The sequence below is a fragment of the Bos indicus genome, chromosome 16 (assembly GCF_029378745.1).
Source record: "Bos indicus isolate NIAB-ARS_2022 breed Sahiwal x Tharparkar chromosome 16, NIAB-ARS_B.indTharparkar_mat_pri_1.0, whole genome shotgun sequence".
Lineage (NCBI taxonomy): Eukaryota > Metazoa > Chordata > Mammalia > Artiodactyla > Bovidae > Bos > Bos indicus.
In genome coordinates, this window is record NC_091775.1 from 64,855,568 (window position 1) to 64,868,863 (window position 13,296).

General features: G+C 44.5%; 1 protein-coding gene across 1 annotated transcript in view; it reads left to right on the forward strand.

Moving 5' to 3' along the window:
- Nucleotides 1-12,425: 12,425 nt before the first annotated feature.
- Nucleotides 12,426-13,296, forward strand: part of LAMC1 (laminin subunit gamma 1) — a 121,486-nt gene continuing 120,615 nt past the window's right edge. Inside the window, exon 1 of the mRNA XM_070768545.1 lies at nucleotides 12,426-13,296. Within this exon, the coding sequence (XP_070624646.1) occupies nucleotides 12,882-13,296 (415 nt within the window). The 5' untranslated portion in view covers nucleotides 12,426-12,881.

A 13,296-nucleotide genomic window follows, 5' to 3' on the forward strand; every position in this document is an offset into this window, starting at 1 on the left:
AATTCTAGGTAACTTTTTTTTTTTTTTTTCTGTAAATTGCCAAGCCAGGTTTTAAATTGTTTGGAAAAGTAAAAGGTCAAGAATAATCACCATGGTCTTGAAGGGGAAAAAAAAATGTTGGAGAACATACACTACTTGTTATTAAGACTTACTACAGAGCTATAATAAAACAGAAAACAGATAACTGAATCAGATTAGTGAACACTTGATTAGTGATAAAGGTAATAGTGCAGAGTAATGTTGGAAAGAATAGTCTTTTCAATATTAATGATTAAGCAATAGGGCAGCCATATGAAAAAAGGTATCTTCACCTCTATTTCATACCATACAGAAAAATCAATTCAAGGTTTATTAAAGTTTTAAATATGGAAGATGAAACAAAATTTTCAGATCATAGCATAATAAGATATCCTATTATCTTTAAAGATTTTTTAAATGAGTATAAAAACAACACTAACATTTTTTTTTCTTGGCCAACCCTGCAGTTTGTGGAATCTGTTTCCTGACCTGGGATTGAACCTGCGCCACGGCAGTGAAAGCACTGAGTCCTAACCACCGGACCACCAGGGAATTCCCAAAACAATACTAATCTTAAAGTTCAAAATTAGGTTCAGTTCAGTCACTCAGTCGTGTCCAACTCTGCGACCCCATGAATCGCAGCATGCCAGGCCTCCCTGTCCATCACCAACTCCCGGAGTTCACTCAGACTCACGTCCATCGAGTCAGTGATGCCATCCAGCCATCTCATCCTCTGTTGTCCGCTTCTCCTCCTGCTCCCAATCCCTCCCAGCATCAGGGTCTTTTCCAATGAGTCAACTCTTCACATGAGGTGGCTGAAGTACTGGAGTTTCAGCTTTAGCATCATTCCTTCCAAAGAAATCTCAGGGCTGATCTCCTTTAGGATGGACTGGTTGAATCTCCTTGCAGTCCAAGGGACTCTCAAGAGTCTCTCCAACACCACAGTTCAAAAGCATCAATTCTTCAGTGCTCAGCCTTCTTCACAGTCTAACTCTCACATCCATACATGACCACTGGAAAAACCATAGCCTTGACTAGACGAACCTTTGTTGGCAAAGTAATGTCTCTGCTTTTGAATATGCTACCTAGGTTGGTCATAACTTTCCTTCCAAGGAGTAAGCATCTTTTAATTTCATGGCTGCAATCACCATCTGCAGTGATTTTGGAGCTCCCAAAAATAAAGTCTGACACTGTTTCCACTGTTTCCCCATCTATTTCCCATGAAGTGCTTGACCAGATGCCATGATCTTAGTTTTCTGAATGTTGAGCTTTAAGCCAACTTTTTCACTCTCCTCTTTCACTTTCATCAAGAGGCTCTTTAGTTCTTCTTCACTTTCTGCCATAAGGGTGGTGTCATCTGCATATCTGAGGTTATTGATATTTCTCCCGGCAATCTTGAGTCCAGCTTGTGCTTCTTCCAGTCCAGTGTTTCTCATGATGTACTCTGCACAGAAGTTGAATAAGCAGGGTGACAATATACAGCCTTGACATACTCCTTTTCCTATTTGGAACTAGTCTGTTGTTCCATGTCCAGTTCTAACTGTGGCTTCCTGACCTGCATACAGATTTCTCAAGAGGCAGGTCAGGTGGTCTGGTAGTCCCATCTCTTTCAGAATTTTCCACGGTTTCTTGTGATCCACACAGTCAAAGGCTTTGGCATAGTCAATAAAGCAGAAGTAGATGTTTTTCTGGAACTCTCTTGCTTTTTTGATGATCCAGCGGATGTGGGCAATTTGATCTCTGGTTCCTCTGCCTTTTCTAAAACCAGCTTGAACATCAAGAAGTTCACGGTTCATGTATTGCTGAAGCCTGGCTTGGAGAATTTTGAGCATTACTTTATTAGCATGTGAGATGAGGTTTTATTAGGGATTTCCTTGGTTGTCCAGTAGCTAAGACTCTGTGCTCCCAATGCAGGGGGCTCAGGTTTGATCCCTGGTCAGGAAACCAGATCCCGCATCCCACGATTAAGAGTGCAGGTTGCAACTAAAGAACTGGTGCAGCCAGATAAATAAATATATTTTAAAATTAGGTTACATTAAAATGAAGAATTTCTTTCATCAAAGGACTCCACTGAATGAAACAGTATAGCGGGGGAGTGGCCAAGATGGTAGAAGAGAAAGACCCTGAACTCACCTCCGGCAAGGGTTCATCACGGTTACACCTATTTACAGAGGAGCTATTGATGAGGAAGATCTGAAAACTAGCAGAAAAGATCTCATACAACTAAAGATTAAAAAAGAAAAAAGACATGTAGGAGGGATGAAGACACAACATAGTCAAAACGTATACAACCGGAGTGGGCAACCCACAAATGGGAGGATAATTACAGTTATAAAGGTCCCCAAACAGTGAGGGTTCTAAGCTCAACAGTGGACTTCCCCAGCCTAGGGGGGTCCTGTACCAGGAAGAAGAACCCACAGAGCATTTGGCTCTGAAAGCCACTTCCTTTCAGGAGAACTGGAGGGTGGTAAGAAATAGAGACTCCACTGTTCAAGGGCACACAAAAAATCTCACCCTCTGAGAATCGGGGCAGAGCCAGTAGGTTGAAAAGATCCTAAATCAGATCCACCTGTCAATCTTGGAGAGCCATCTGAAGAGGCAGGAGGCAGCTGGAGCTCAGCTTTATTGATTGGATACAGTGTTCTACATCCCTTATTTTCATGTATTCCTTACCTACTTATTGTGGATACAGATGATTAAAAAAAAAGTAGTAATACTTTTATCTTTTAACCTTCCTACTAACCTTGTACATGGTTGATTTATCACCTTTATTATATATTTGCCTTTACCCATGAGAATTTTCTTTTCATAATTTTAATATTTCTAGTTGTGGGCTTTTCTGCTTAGAGAAGTCCCTTTAACATTTCTTGTAAAGCTGACTTCATGGTGCTAAACACTTTTAGCTTTTGTTTGCCTGTGAAAATTTTGATCTCTCCTTCAAATCTGAATGAAAGCCTTGATGGGGTAGAATATTTTCGGTTGTAGATTTCCCCCTGTCATCCCTTTAACTGTCATGCCTCTCCCTTCTGGCCTGCAGAGTTTTGGGTGAAAAGTCAGCTCATAGCCTAATGGGAGTTCCTGGTACATAACTTGTTGCTTTTCCCTGGCAGCTTTTAATAATCTCTCTTTATCTTTAATTTTTTGCCATTTTAGTTACATCTTTTCCCAGTATTGTCCTCTTTGGGTTGTTCCTGTTTGGGACTCTCTGTGCTTCCTACCTGAATATCTGTTTCCTTTCCTTGGTTAGGGAAGTTTTCATTTATCATGTCTTCAGATATTCTCTCTACACCTTTCTCTCTTCTTCTTCTGGGACTTCTTTAATGCCAATGTTGGTATGTCTGATGTTGTCTTCAATTCAGTTCAGTTCAATCACTCAGTCGTGCCCGACTCTTCGTGACCCCATGAATCGCAGCACTCCAGGCCTCCCTGTCCATCACCAACTCCTGGAGTTCACTCAGACTCACGTCCATTGAGTCAGTGATGCCATCCAGCCATCTCATCCTCTGTCATCCCCTTCTCCTCCTGCCCCCAATCCCTCCCAGCATCAGAGTCTTTTCCAATGAGTCAACTCTTCCCATGAGGTGGCCAAAGTATTGGAGTCTCAGCTTCAGCATCAGTCCTTCCAATGAACACCCAGGACTGATCTCCTTTAGGATGGACTGGTTGGACATCCTTGCAGTCCAAGGGACTCTCAAGAGTCTCTCCAACACCACAGTTCAAAAACATCAATTCTTCGGCACTCAGCCTTCTTCACAGTCCAACTCTCATATCCATACATGACCACTGGAGAAACCATAGCCTTGACTAGGCAGACCTTTGTTGGCAAAGTAATGTCTCTGCTTTTGAATATGCTACCTAGGTTGGTCATAACTTTCCTTCCAAGGAGTAAGCATATTTTAATTTCATGGCTGCAATCACCATCTGCAGTGATTTTGGAGCCCCCCAAAATAAAGTCTGACACTGTTTCCACTGTTTCCCCATCTATTTCCCATGAAGTGCTTGACCAGATGCCATGATCTTAGTTTTCTGAATGTTGAGCTTTAAGCCAACTTTTTCACTCTCCTCTTTCACTTTCATCAAGAGGCTCTTTAGTTCTTCTTCACTTTCTGCCATAAGGGTGGTGTCATCTGCTTATCTGAGATTATTGATATTTCTTCCGGCAATCTTGAGTCCAGCTTGTGCTTCTTCCAGCCCAGCGTTTCTCATGATGTACTCTGCATATAAGTTAAATAAGCAGGGTGACAATATACAGCCTTGACATACTCCTTTTCCTATTTGGAACCAGTCTGTTGTTCCATGTCCAGTTCTAACTGTGGCTTCCTGACCTGCATACAGATTTCTCAAGAGGCAGGTCAGGTGGTCTGGTATTCCCATCTCTTTCAGAATTTTCCACGGTTTCTTGTGATCCACACAGGCAAAGGCTTTGGCATAGTCAATAAAGCAGAAATAGATGTTTTTTTGGAACTCTCTTGCTTTTTTGATGATCCAGCGGATGTGGGCAATTTGATCTCTGGTTCCTCTGCCTTTTCTAAAACCAGCTTGAACATCAGGAAGTTCATGGTTCACATATTGCTAAAGCCTGGCTTGGAGAATTTTGAGCATTACTTTACTAGCGTGTGAGATGAGTGCAATTGTGTGGTAGTTTGAGCATTCTTTTGCATTGCCTTTCTTTGGGATTGGAATGAAAACTGACCTTTTCCAGTCCTGTGGCCACTGCTGAGTTTTCCAAACGTGCTGGCATATTGAGTGCAACACTTTCACAGCATCATCTTTCAGGATTTGAAATAGCTCAACTGGAATTCCATCACCTCCACTAGCTTTGTTCGTAGTGATGCTTTCTAAGGCCCACTTGACTTCACATTCCAGGATGTCTGGCTCTAGGTGAGTGATCTCACCATCGTGATTATCTGGGTCCTGAAGATCTTTTTAGTATGTTTTTTATTTCAGTTATTATATTGTTCATGTCTGGTTCTTCTTTATGTTTACTAACTCTTTGTTAAAAACTAACTTCTCCCTCTATTCATCCATTCTTCCTTGAGTTTTTTGGTCCTTTGAACATGTTTATGATCATTATCTTGAACTCTGTGAAGTAGATCGCTTACCTTCATTTCACTTAGTTATTCTGGGATTTTATCTTGTTCCTTGTTTGCAACATACTCCTCAGTCACCTCATTTTGCCTAATTCACTGATTTTATTTCTATATGTTTGGTAGATTGGGCTTCTCTGATAGCTCAGTTGATAAAGAATCTGCCGGCAATGCAGGAGACCCCATTTTGATTCCTGAGTTGGAAAGATCCCCTGGAGAAGGGATAGGCTACCCACTCCAGTATTGTTGGGCTTCCCTTGTGGCTCAGCTGGTAAGGAATCTGCCTGCAATGTGGGAGACCTGGGTTCGATCCCTGAGTTGGGAAGATCCCCTGGAGAAAGGAAAAGGCTACCCACTTCAGTATTCTGGCCTGGAGAATTCCATGGACTGTATAGTCCATGGGGTCGCAAAGAGTTGGACACGACTGAGTGACTTTCACAAACAGGCTTCCTTTAAGAACTGCCTTCCTGGAAGGGATTCCCTGAGTACGTCACTGGCCGGAGTGGAAGGGTGGGGTTCGGTCCCCCTTGGTGGGGCCCCATCTCCGCACAGTAAAAAAAAAAAAAAAGAAAAAAGAACTGCCTTCCTCTCTGGAATATTTGCCTAATCCTGTGACTCAGACATTACATTTCTAGGTATATACTCACAAAAATGTGTGCATGTGTATATTTTCAAAGGACAAGAATTTTGATAGTAACAGAGTAACATTATTCAAAAAAGCCCTAAAGTGTAAATGACCGAAATGTCCACCAATCATGGAATGAATAAACCAATTATAGTTTCTTTATACAATATAATACCACACAACAAAGAAAATAATAAACTATTGCTAAATACATGTGGATTCATATCAAAAAACACAATATTGATCAAAGAAGCCACCCCCCCCCCAAAAAACACATACTGTGTGATTTCATTTAAATAGCATTTGAAAACAAGCAAAACTAATCTATGGTGACATAAGTAAGGATAGAAGCTACATTTAGGGAGAAGGGAAGGGTACTGATTGTCAGGGGACGTGATGGGGCTTTTAAGTTAGGGTAATATTCTATTTCTGGACCTGGGTAGTGATTACACAAGTGTGTGCCCTTTGTGATATGGACTACTGAACTATACCCTGGAATTTGTGTGTGTGTGTTTTGCATGTAAATTGTACTTCAGTAAAAGATGTCTATTAAAATAAAAGAATGATTAAGTCTAGGAGAGAGAATTCTGATTTTAAAAAAGTCATGTTAGTAGTATAGTAGTATAATTATAGCATATAACTATAGACGAAGTTTTAAAAATTTTGCTTTCATTTGGTTGTTACAGTAAACAAAATTTGGGTGGGAAGAAAAATTAATTTAGTATTTGTTCAAATACATATATAAACTGGAGGTGGAGGCCTTTGAGTTCTTTATGAGGACAATATAAATTCAATCAGAAAAAAATTTAAAGTTGGTATTATCATACTGCCAAAGAGAGTCTTGCTCAAAGAGCTGTGAACTGCTAATTGTGAACAATTGCTAGGCACAGCCTCAAAAAAAAAAGTATGTATTTGAATGAGATAACGAACTATAATGGAATTAAATGTTGAGAAAAAACTACCAATAATAACTTTGGTTTTGAAAGAATTACCCTTTCTGACAGTATTTAACCACCAAGGGTCAACAACTTAGTAGAAATTCTGAGTTCTTACAGTAAAACCATTTCATCTGTATCAGTTCCGTTCAGTTCAGTTGCTCAGTTGTGTCCGACTCTATGTGACCCCATGAACTGCAGCAGACCAGGCCTCCCTGTCCATCACCAACTCCTGGAGTCCACCTAAACCCATATCCATTGAGTCGGTGATGCCATCCAACCATCTCAACCTCTGTCGTCCCCTTCTCCTCCTGCCCTCAATCTTTCCCAGCATCAGGGTCTTTTCCAATGAATCAGCTCTTCGCATCAGGTGGCCAAAGTATTGGAGTTTCAGCTTCAGCATCAGTCCCTCCAATGAACACCCAGGACTAATCCTTTAAGATGGACTGGTTGGATCTCCTTGCAGTCTAAGGGACTCTCAAGAGTCTTCTCCAACACCACAGTTCAAAAACATCAATTCTTCGGTGCTCAGCCTTCTTCACAGTCCAACTCTCACATCCATACATGACCACTGGAAAAACCATAGCCTTGACTAGACGGACCTTTGTTGGCAAAGTAATGTCTCTGCTTTTGAATATGCTGTCTAGGTTGGTCATAACTTTCCTTCCAAGGAGTAAGCGTCTTTTAATTTCATGGCTGCAATCACCATCTGCAGTGATTTTGGAGCCCCCCAAAATAAAGTCTGACACTGTTTCCACTGTTTCCCCATCTATTTCCCATGAAGTGATGGGACCAGATGCCATGATCTTAGTTTTCTGAATGTTGAGGTTTCAGCCAACTTTTTCACTCTTCTCTTTCACTTTCATCAAGAGGCTCTTTAGTTCCTCTTCACTTTCTGCCATAAGGGTGGTGTCATCTGCATATCTGAGGTTATTGATATTTCTCCCGGCAATCTTGAGTTCAGCTTGTGCTTCCTTCAACCCAGCGTTTCTCATGATGTACTCTGCATATAAGTTAAAAAGCAGGGTGACAATATATAGCCTTGACATACTCCTTTTCCTATTTGGAACAAGTCTGTTGTTCCATGTCCAGTTCTAGCTGTTGCTTCCTGACCTGCATACAGGTTTCTCAAGAGACAGGTCAGGTGGTCTGGTATTCCCATCTCCTTCAGAATTTTCCACAGTTTCTTGTGATCCACATAGGCAAAGGCTTAGCTTATTTTTAAAAAATCTTTATTAAATTTGTTACAATATTCCTTTGGTTTGTTTTGGTTTTTTGGCCCTGAGGCATGTGGAATCTTAGTTCCCCAACCAGGGATCGAACCAGCTCCCCCTGCATTGGAAGGTGAAGTCCTGACCATTGGACCACTAGGGAAGGCCCAATAAAAGCTTATTTATCTCTCTGTTCTCTACAGTAGGATACATTCAATATCTGGTTGGCAGAATAATAAAATTTTTGAGATGTGAAATTTTCTGTTCCTTTGATGGGAAGGATTTTGGGTAGGGCAGGGATTCAACTTTGCTCCTAACTTTTGGAAACATTTATTTCAAAAATTGTCTTTATATTAAGAAAATTCTAGTTTAAATCTTGTGGATTATGATATGTGTTCATTTTTTGCCCTCTCCCTTTTTAGACTCGTATCACAAGTAAAGATGGCTTAAACTGGGTATGTGGAGTTGGATGAGAAGAACGGGCTTTACCTCATAGAAGAGGAATCCTGTCTTCACTTGAGCCTGGCCACAGTGATATCTTATCTAGTTATGCTTGGACTTGTACCAAGGACCAAGAAAGGATCTATAGACCTAACACTAAGAATCACATGTAGTTGGTGTAACTTTGAAGAGGGATATTGTAATTCTCTTCTGCTGTTGTTGTTGTTCAGTCGCTGAGTTGTGTCCAACTCTTTGTGACCCCATGGACTGCAGCATGCCAGGCTTCCCTGTCCTTCATTATCTCCCGAAATTTGCTGAAATTCATGTCGATTGAATTGAATTGGCCATCCAACCATCTCATCCGCTGTCATCCCCTTCTCCTTTTGCCTTCAATCTTTCCCATCATCAGGGTCTTTTTCAATGTATCATATTAATTCTCACCTGATTAGAAATTCCCATTTGATAATCTCAAAAGCTTAGAAGTTTGAGAAAGCTTTCCTTTACCCTTTTCTCATCCATGATCTTTAAACAACAGAAATTAGCATTGGGCAGGCATGCAGAAAGTGCAGGCTCTCTAGTCTCTTGGATCCTTAGTTTCCTCAGTCCTATGTATGCTATGTGCTAAGTCACTTCAGTCGTGTCTGATTCTTTGGGACCCTATGGACAGTAGCCAGCCAGGCTCCCCTATCCTCAACCCTAGACAATTACTATTCCTTGCTTTGCAATTATTACATTTTGAAAAGTATAAAACAGAATATAAATATAGACTAACACCATTATATTATTAGTTGTAACTGTTATCTTTAAGTTGCATTCTAAATATAAAAGATAAAGCTTGGGACTTCCCTGGCGGTTCAGGGGCAAGTACTCCACACACCCCATGCACAGGGCTTGGGTTTGATCCCTATTTCCCAGGTGGTTCAGCAGTAAATAATCTGCTTGCCAAAGCAGGAGACACAGGAGACCCAGGTTCCATCCCATGTCAGGAAGATTCCCTGGAGGAGGAAATGGCAACCCACTCCAGTATTCTTGCCTGGAAAATCCCATGGACAGAGAAGCCTGGAGGGCTACAGTCCATGGCGTTGAAGAGTTGGACATGATTGAGTGATTAAGCAAGAGCACAGGAAACAAGATACCCACATGTCTCAACTAAGACTCGGTGCCAAATAAATAAAATATTTTTGAAAAAGATAGAGTAATGTCTAGACTTGGAAAGAATATAGGGAAATGAAATCAGAAAGACTAAGGGATGGAAAAATAAACACACTGGTAATTATAAAGGATAAAAAAAGGGCCAAGTTGCAAGCTGCAAAGGTCAATACAAACTTTTAAAATTATTTTTCTAATTATATAGATCACATAGTCTCAGTCTTGATGTAATGGGCTTCTGGGGTTTTTTTCTGCCTTGTAACCTGCCCTCTTCTGGCAACAGCAACTTCTTTCCTTGGAGAACTGCTTTTCCTAAACTCCAAGGTTTTCACATCACTCTCTTCACCTTGCTAGGGGTGGGTATGCTCAGGCATCTGCAGTGACCCGAGTCAGGGGAATCAGCATCTTTCCTTGAAACTGATTACACAGATCCTGATGGGGGAAATCTCTGTTCTCTGAAGTACTCAGATCAGATCAGTCGCTCAGTCGTGTCCAACTCTTTGCGACCCCATGAATCGCAGCACGCCAGGCCAAGTGGAATTAAAAAAAAAAAAAAAATTGGAGCTCTTTCCTCTGTACAATAAACGCCTACCTTCCCTCATCCTACCATTCTCTGAGTATAAAGGCACTAATGATCATCTTTTGAGGGATCTGAAACCATTTCCCCAAAACTGTCACATTTTTCTTCTAAACATCACATTTGTTTATCAGAGATAATGAAGTTTCCAAGCAGCTAAGAACATGAATTAAGAACTCAGAAATTCTTTGAAAAAACAGGCCAGCTTGAAGTAAAAGAAAATCTCAAACATTCTCACTTAAAAATAAAATACCAAGTCTATTTAGTCAGCAGTGGCATCTCCAGGTACTTAAAATACTTGATTTGTTATCATCAACGATCTAGTTAGCATTTAAAATTTTCAAATCGTCTTAAATTTTTTTTTCTTTTAATCATTGGTTTGTTTGAATCAGGATTCAAACAATGGAGCAAAAACATTTTTTTTATCATCAAGCCCACACTGGCTGGTTACATTTTTATCTCTCTTCAAAACAGATACGTCCTTGTTACACTCTCGTGATGAGCAACAGAATTCAGAAATCAATTCAAAGTCTCTTTATGTGCTTTCCAAATACCAGATGAGGTTCTGGTAATGAAACTGTGGGGTAGATAAACGTAAGTAATAGCTTTAGTTACCCTTGGACATTAGAACCCAAAAGGAATCAGTGGCAAGAAAACATATATGTTGACTCATAGATTTTGGGTTCTCCATTTCTTCAACTATTTGACTTGGCAGTAAACAAAAGGAGATACACTGTTTGGTTTGCCAATATCTAATAAAATACTGAAAATTTATAAGGCAAATGTACTAATATATGTATTTAAATATAGTTATTAAAATTATCTGTAGCTTTATTTACAAACTAACATCCTTATCTTTGTCTTTTATGTCCTTGTTTGTTCTCAAGAACAATCAAGGACTGAGAGAGAATATCACCCCCTCTAGGTATAAATGAATATATTTTGCTTCTGACTCAAACATGCAAGGATGAAAAAACATTGTTACCCACAGATCCACAACCTTCTTCAACCAAAGAGCAGATGCCAAGGGATGAGGAGTTACAGGCTTCTGAGTCATGCCTAATCTCCACCCACCTCATCAAATAAATTAACAATATAAGTGATCCACGTATCTGCGAAGCAAGCTCACCATTCAGAAAAGTCCCCTAACCCGCTCCCCTCCCCAAAACCATCACTCTTAAGGTCCTCCTAGAATTAACGCTGACCCCTACCATAGTAACCTTACCATAGTAAACGAACGGATACTTATTTCATCTTTTCGTATCCCCACCATCTCCCTCTTAACTGGACTTCTGGGTACAAAACTAGATATTCTCCGCTCCCGCCCCCGCCCCAGTGCATTTATTACTGTTAAGATCTTGTAAAGTTAAAAAAAAAAAAAATCTGTCTCAGGAGCATCCACCGCGTACACCCCACTTTGCTCCGGTGCGCCAAAAGCGATTCATCCACTTTTACAGCGCGCTCCCTCTGCGTCTGTGCGCGTCGTATCAGCACTGAGTAGGTGCCCAGGTTCTGATCTCGGGCTAAACCTCATGATCTGGCTGAGGTTCTGTGAACTGAGTCATTCTGGCAAGGAGAATATTCCGTGACTCAGCAGGCCCGAAAAGGAGGATGTCAGATCCCAGATCCTTTCGAGTCTTTTAAAGGCAAGCTGGGGAACATAAACAACGCAGTGGAAGAATTTCGCAGTGGGTCTGCCGCATACCCAGGGGGAAAAAATGCCATTCCATTCCCAGCCTTCTCACTTCCTTCCTCGCCCCTGTTAAAAACCACGGGCTACGCTTTAATTCAGAGGCAGGAAATCACTTCAGAAAACTCATTCTGATACTGCGATCCGGCTCTTTAATCTCCAGGGACCTTGTCAGCCCCTGACACCCCGGAACTCTGCTCAGAAAGCCCTGGAGCCGGCCGCGAGCAGCACGGGCTATTCCCGGGGCGGCCCCGCGGCGAGGGGGCTGGGAGGGAGAACGGACACCCCGCCTCCCTCCGCAATTTCGGGTCCCTAAGGTCCCCGCCCCGGGGCGCGGCCCGCTGGACACCAGGACGGACACCTGGCCTGGCTGGGACCCGAGCCACGGCCCAGACCACGCGGGGCTCAAGGGCCAACTCCAAGCGTCCATCGCCCCTCCGGCGTCGCCCCTATAAGACCCCTCCGTTGCCCCCACCCCCAACCCCGAGTCTTCCTGGGGACTCGGCGTCAGGGGACCCTGCTGTCCATCTCCCGGCTGGGCGCCGGCTCTCCCCCGCCTCCGCGGCCCTCCCGGCATGCACCGCCCCGTCGTCCCGCCCTCCCCGTCGCCCCGCCCTCTCTCCCGACCCCGCCCACCACTCGCGCCCCTCCAGGGCCCTCCCCCGCCGACCGCGCGCCGCGGGCTCGAGCGCGAGGTGCAGCCGCGAGTCTCCGGGGCGGACGCGCAGTCCACGGCGCGCGCGGAGGGCCGGGGAGCGGCTGAGAGGACGCCGGGGTTGGGCTTCCTCCTCGGCCAGACCCCACCCCACCGTCCCGACCCCACCCCGCAGCTCCTTCCTCCCCGGGGGCGCGCGTGCGCGCGCGGGCACGCGCTCGGAAGTCGGGGGTCGGCGGCGAGTTGCGGGCTGTGTCCCGGGTGCGAGAGAGGTGCGCGCGGAGCAGCTCTCAGCCAGCCGCGCGGTTCTCGCCCGGGGCGCCCACCCTCCCGTTTCTCCGGTGGCAGAGCCGCCTCCACCGCGCGTCTGCAGAGCCGGGTCACTGGGCCCCGCGGCTGAACCCGCGCGGAGCGGCCTCCGAGAGACGCCGCCGGGCAAGAGGAACGCACCCACGCCCTGGCCTTTGCCGTGGCCCAGCGCGGGGGCGGCGGGATGAGGGGCAGCGACCGGGCCGCGGCGGCGTTGCGGCCGCGGGGCCGCGTCTGGCCGGTGTTGGTCGTGCTGGCGGCCGCCGCGGCCGGCTGCGCCCGGGCAGCCATGGACGAGTGCACGGACGAGGGCGGGCGGCCGCAGCGCTGCATGCCCGAGTTCGTCAACGCCGCCTTCAACGTGACCGTGGTGGCCACCAACACGTGCGGGACTCCGCCCGAGGAGTACTGCGTGCAGACCGGGGTGACCGGGGTCACCAAGTCCTGTCACCTGTGCGACGCAGGGCAGCCCCACCTGCAGCACGGGGCAGCCTTCCTGACCGACTACAACAACCAGGCCGACACCACCTGGTGGCAGAGCCAGACCATGCTGGCCGGGGTGCAGTACCCCAACTCCATCAACCTCACGCTGCACCTGG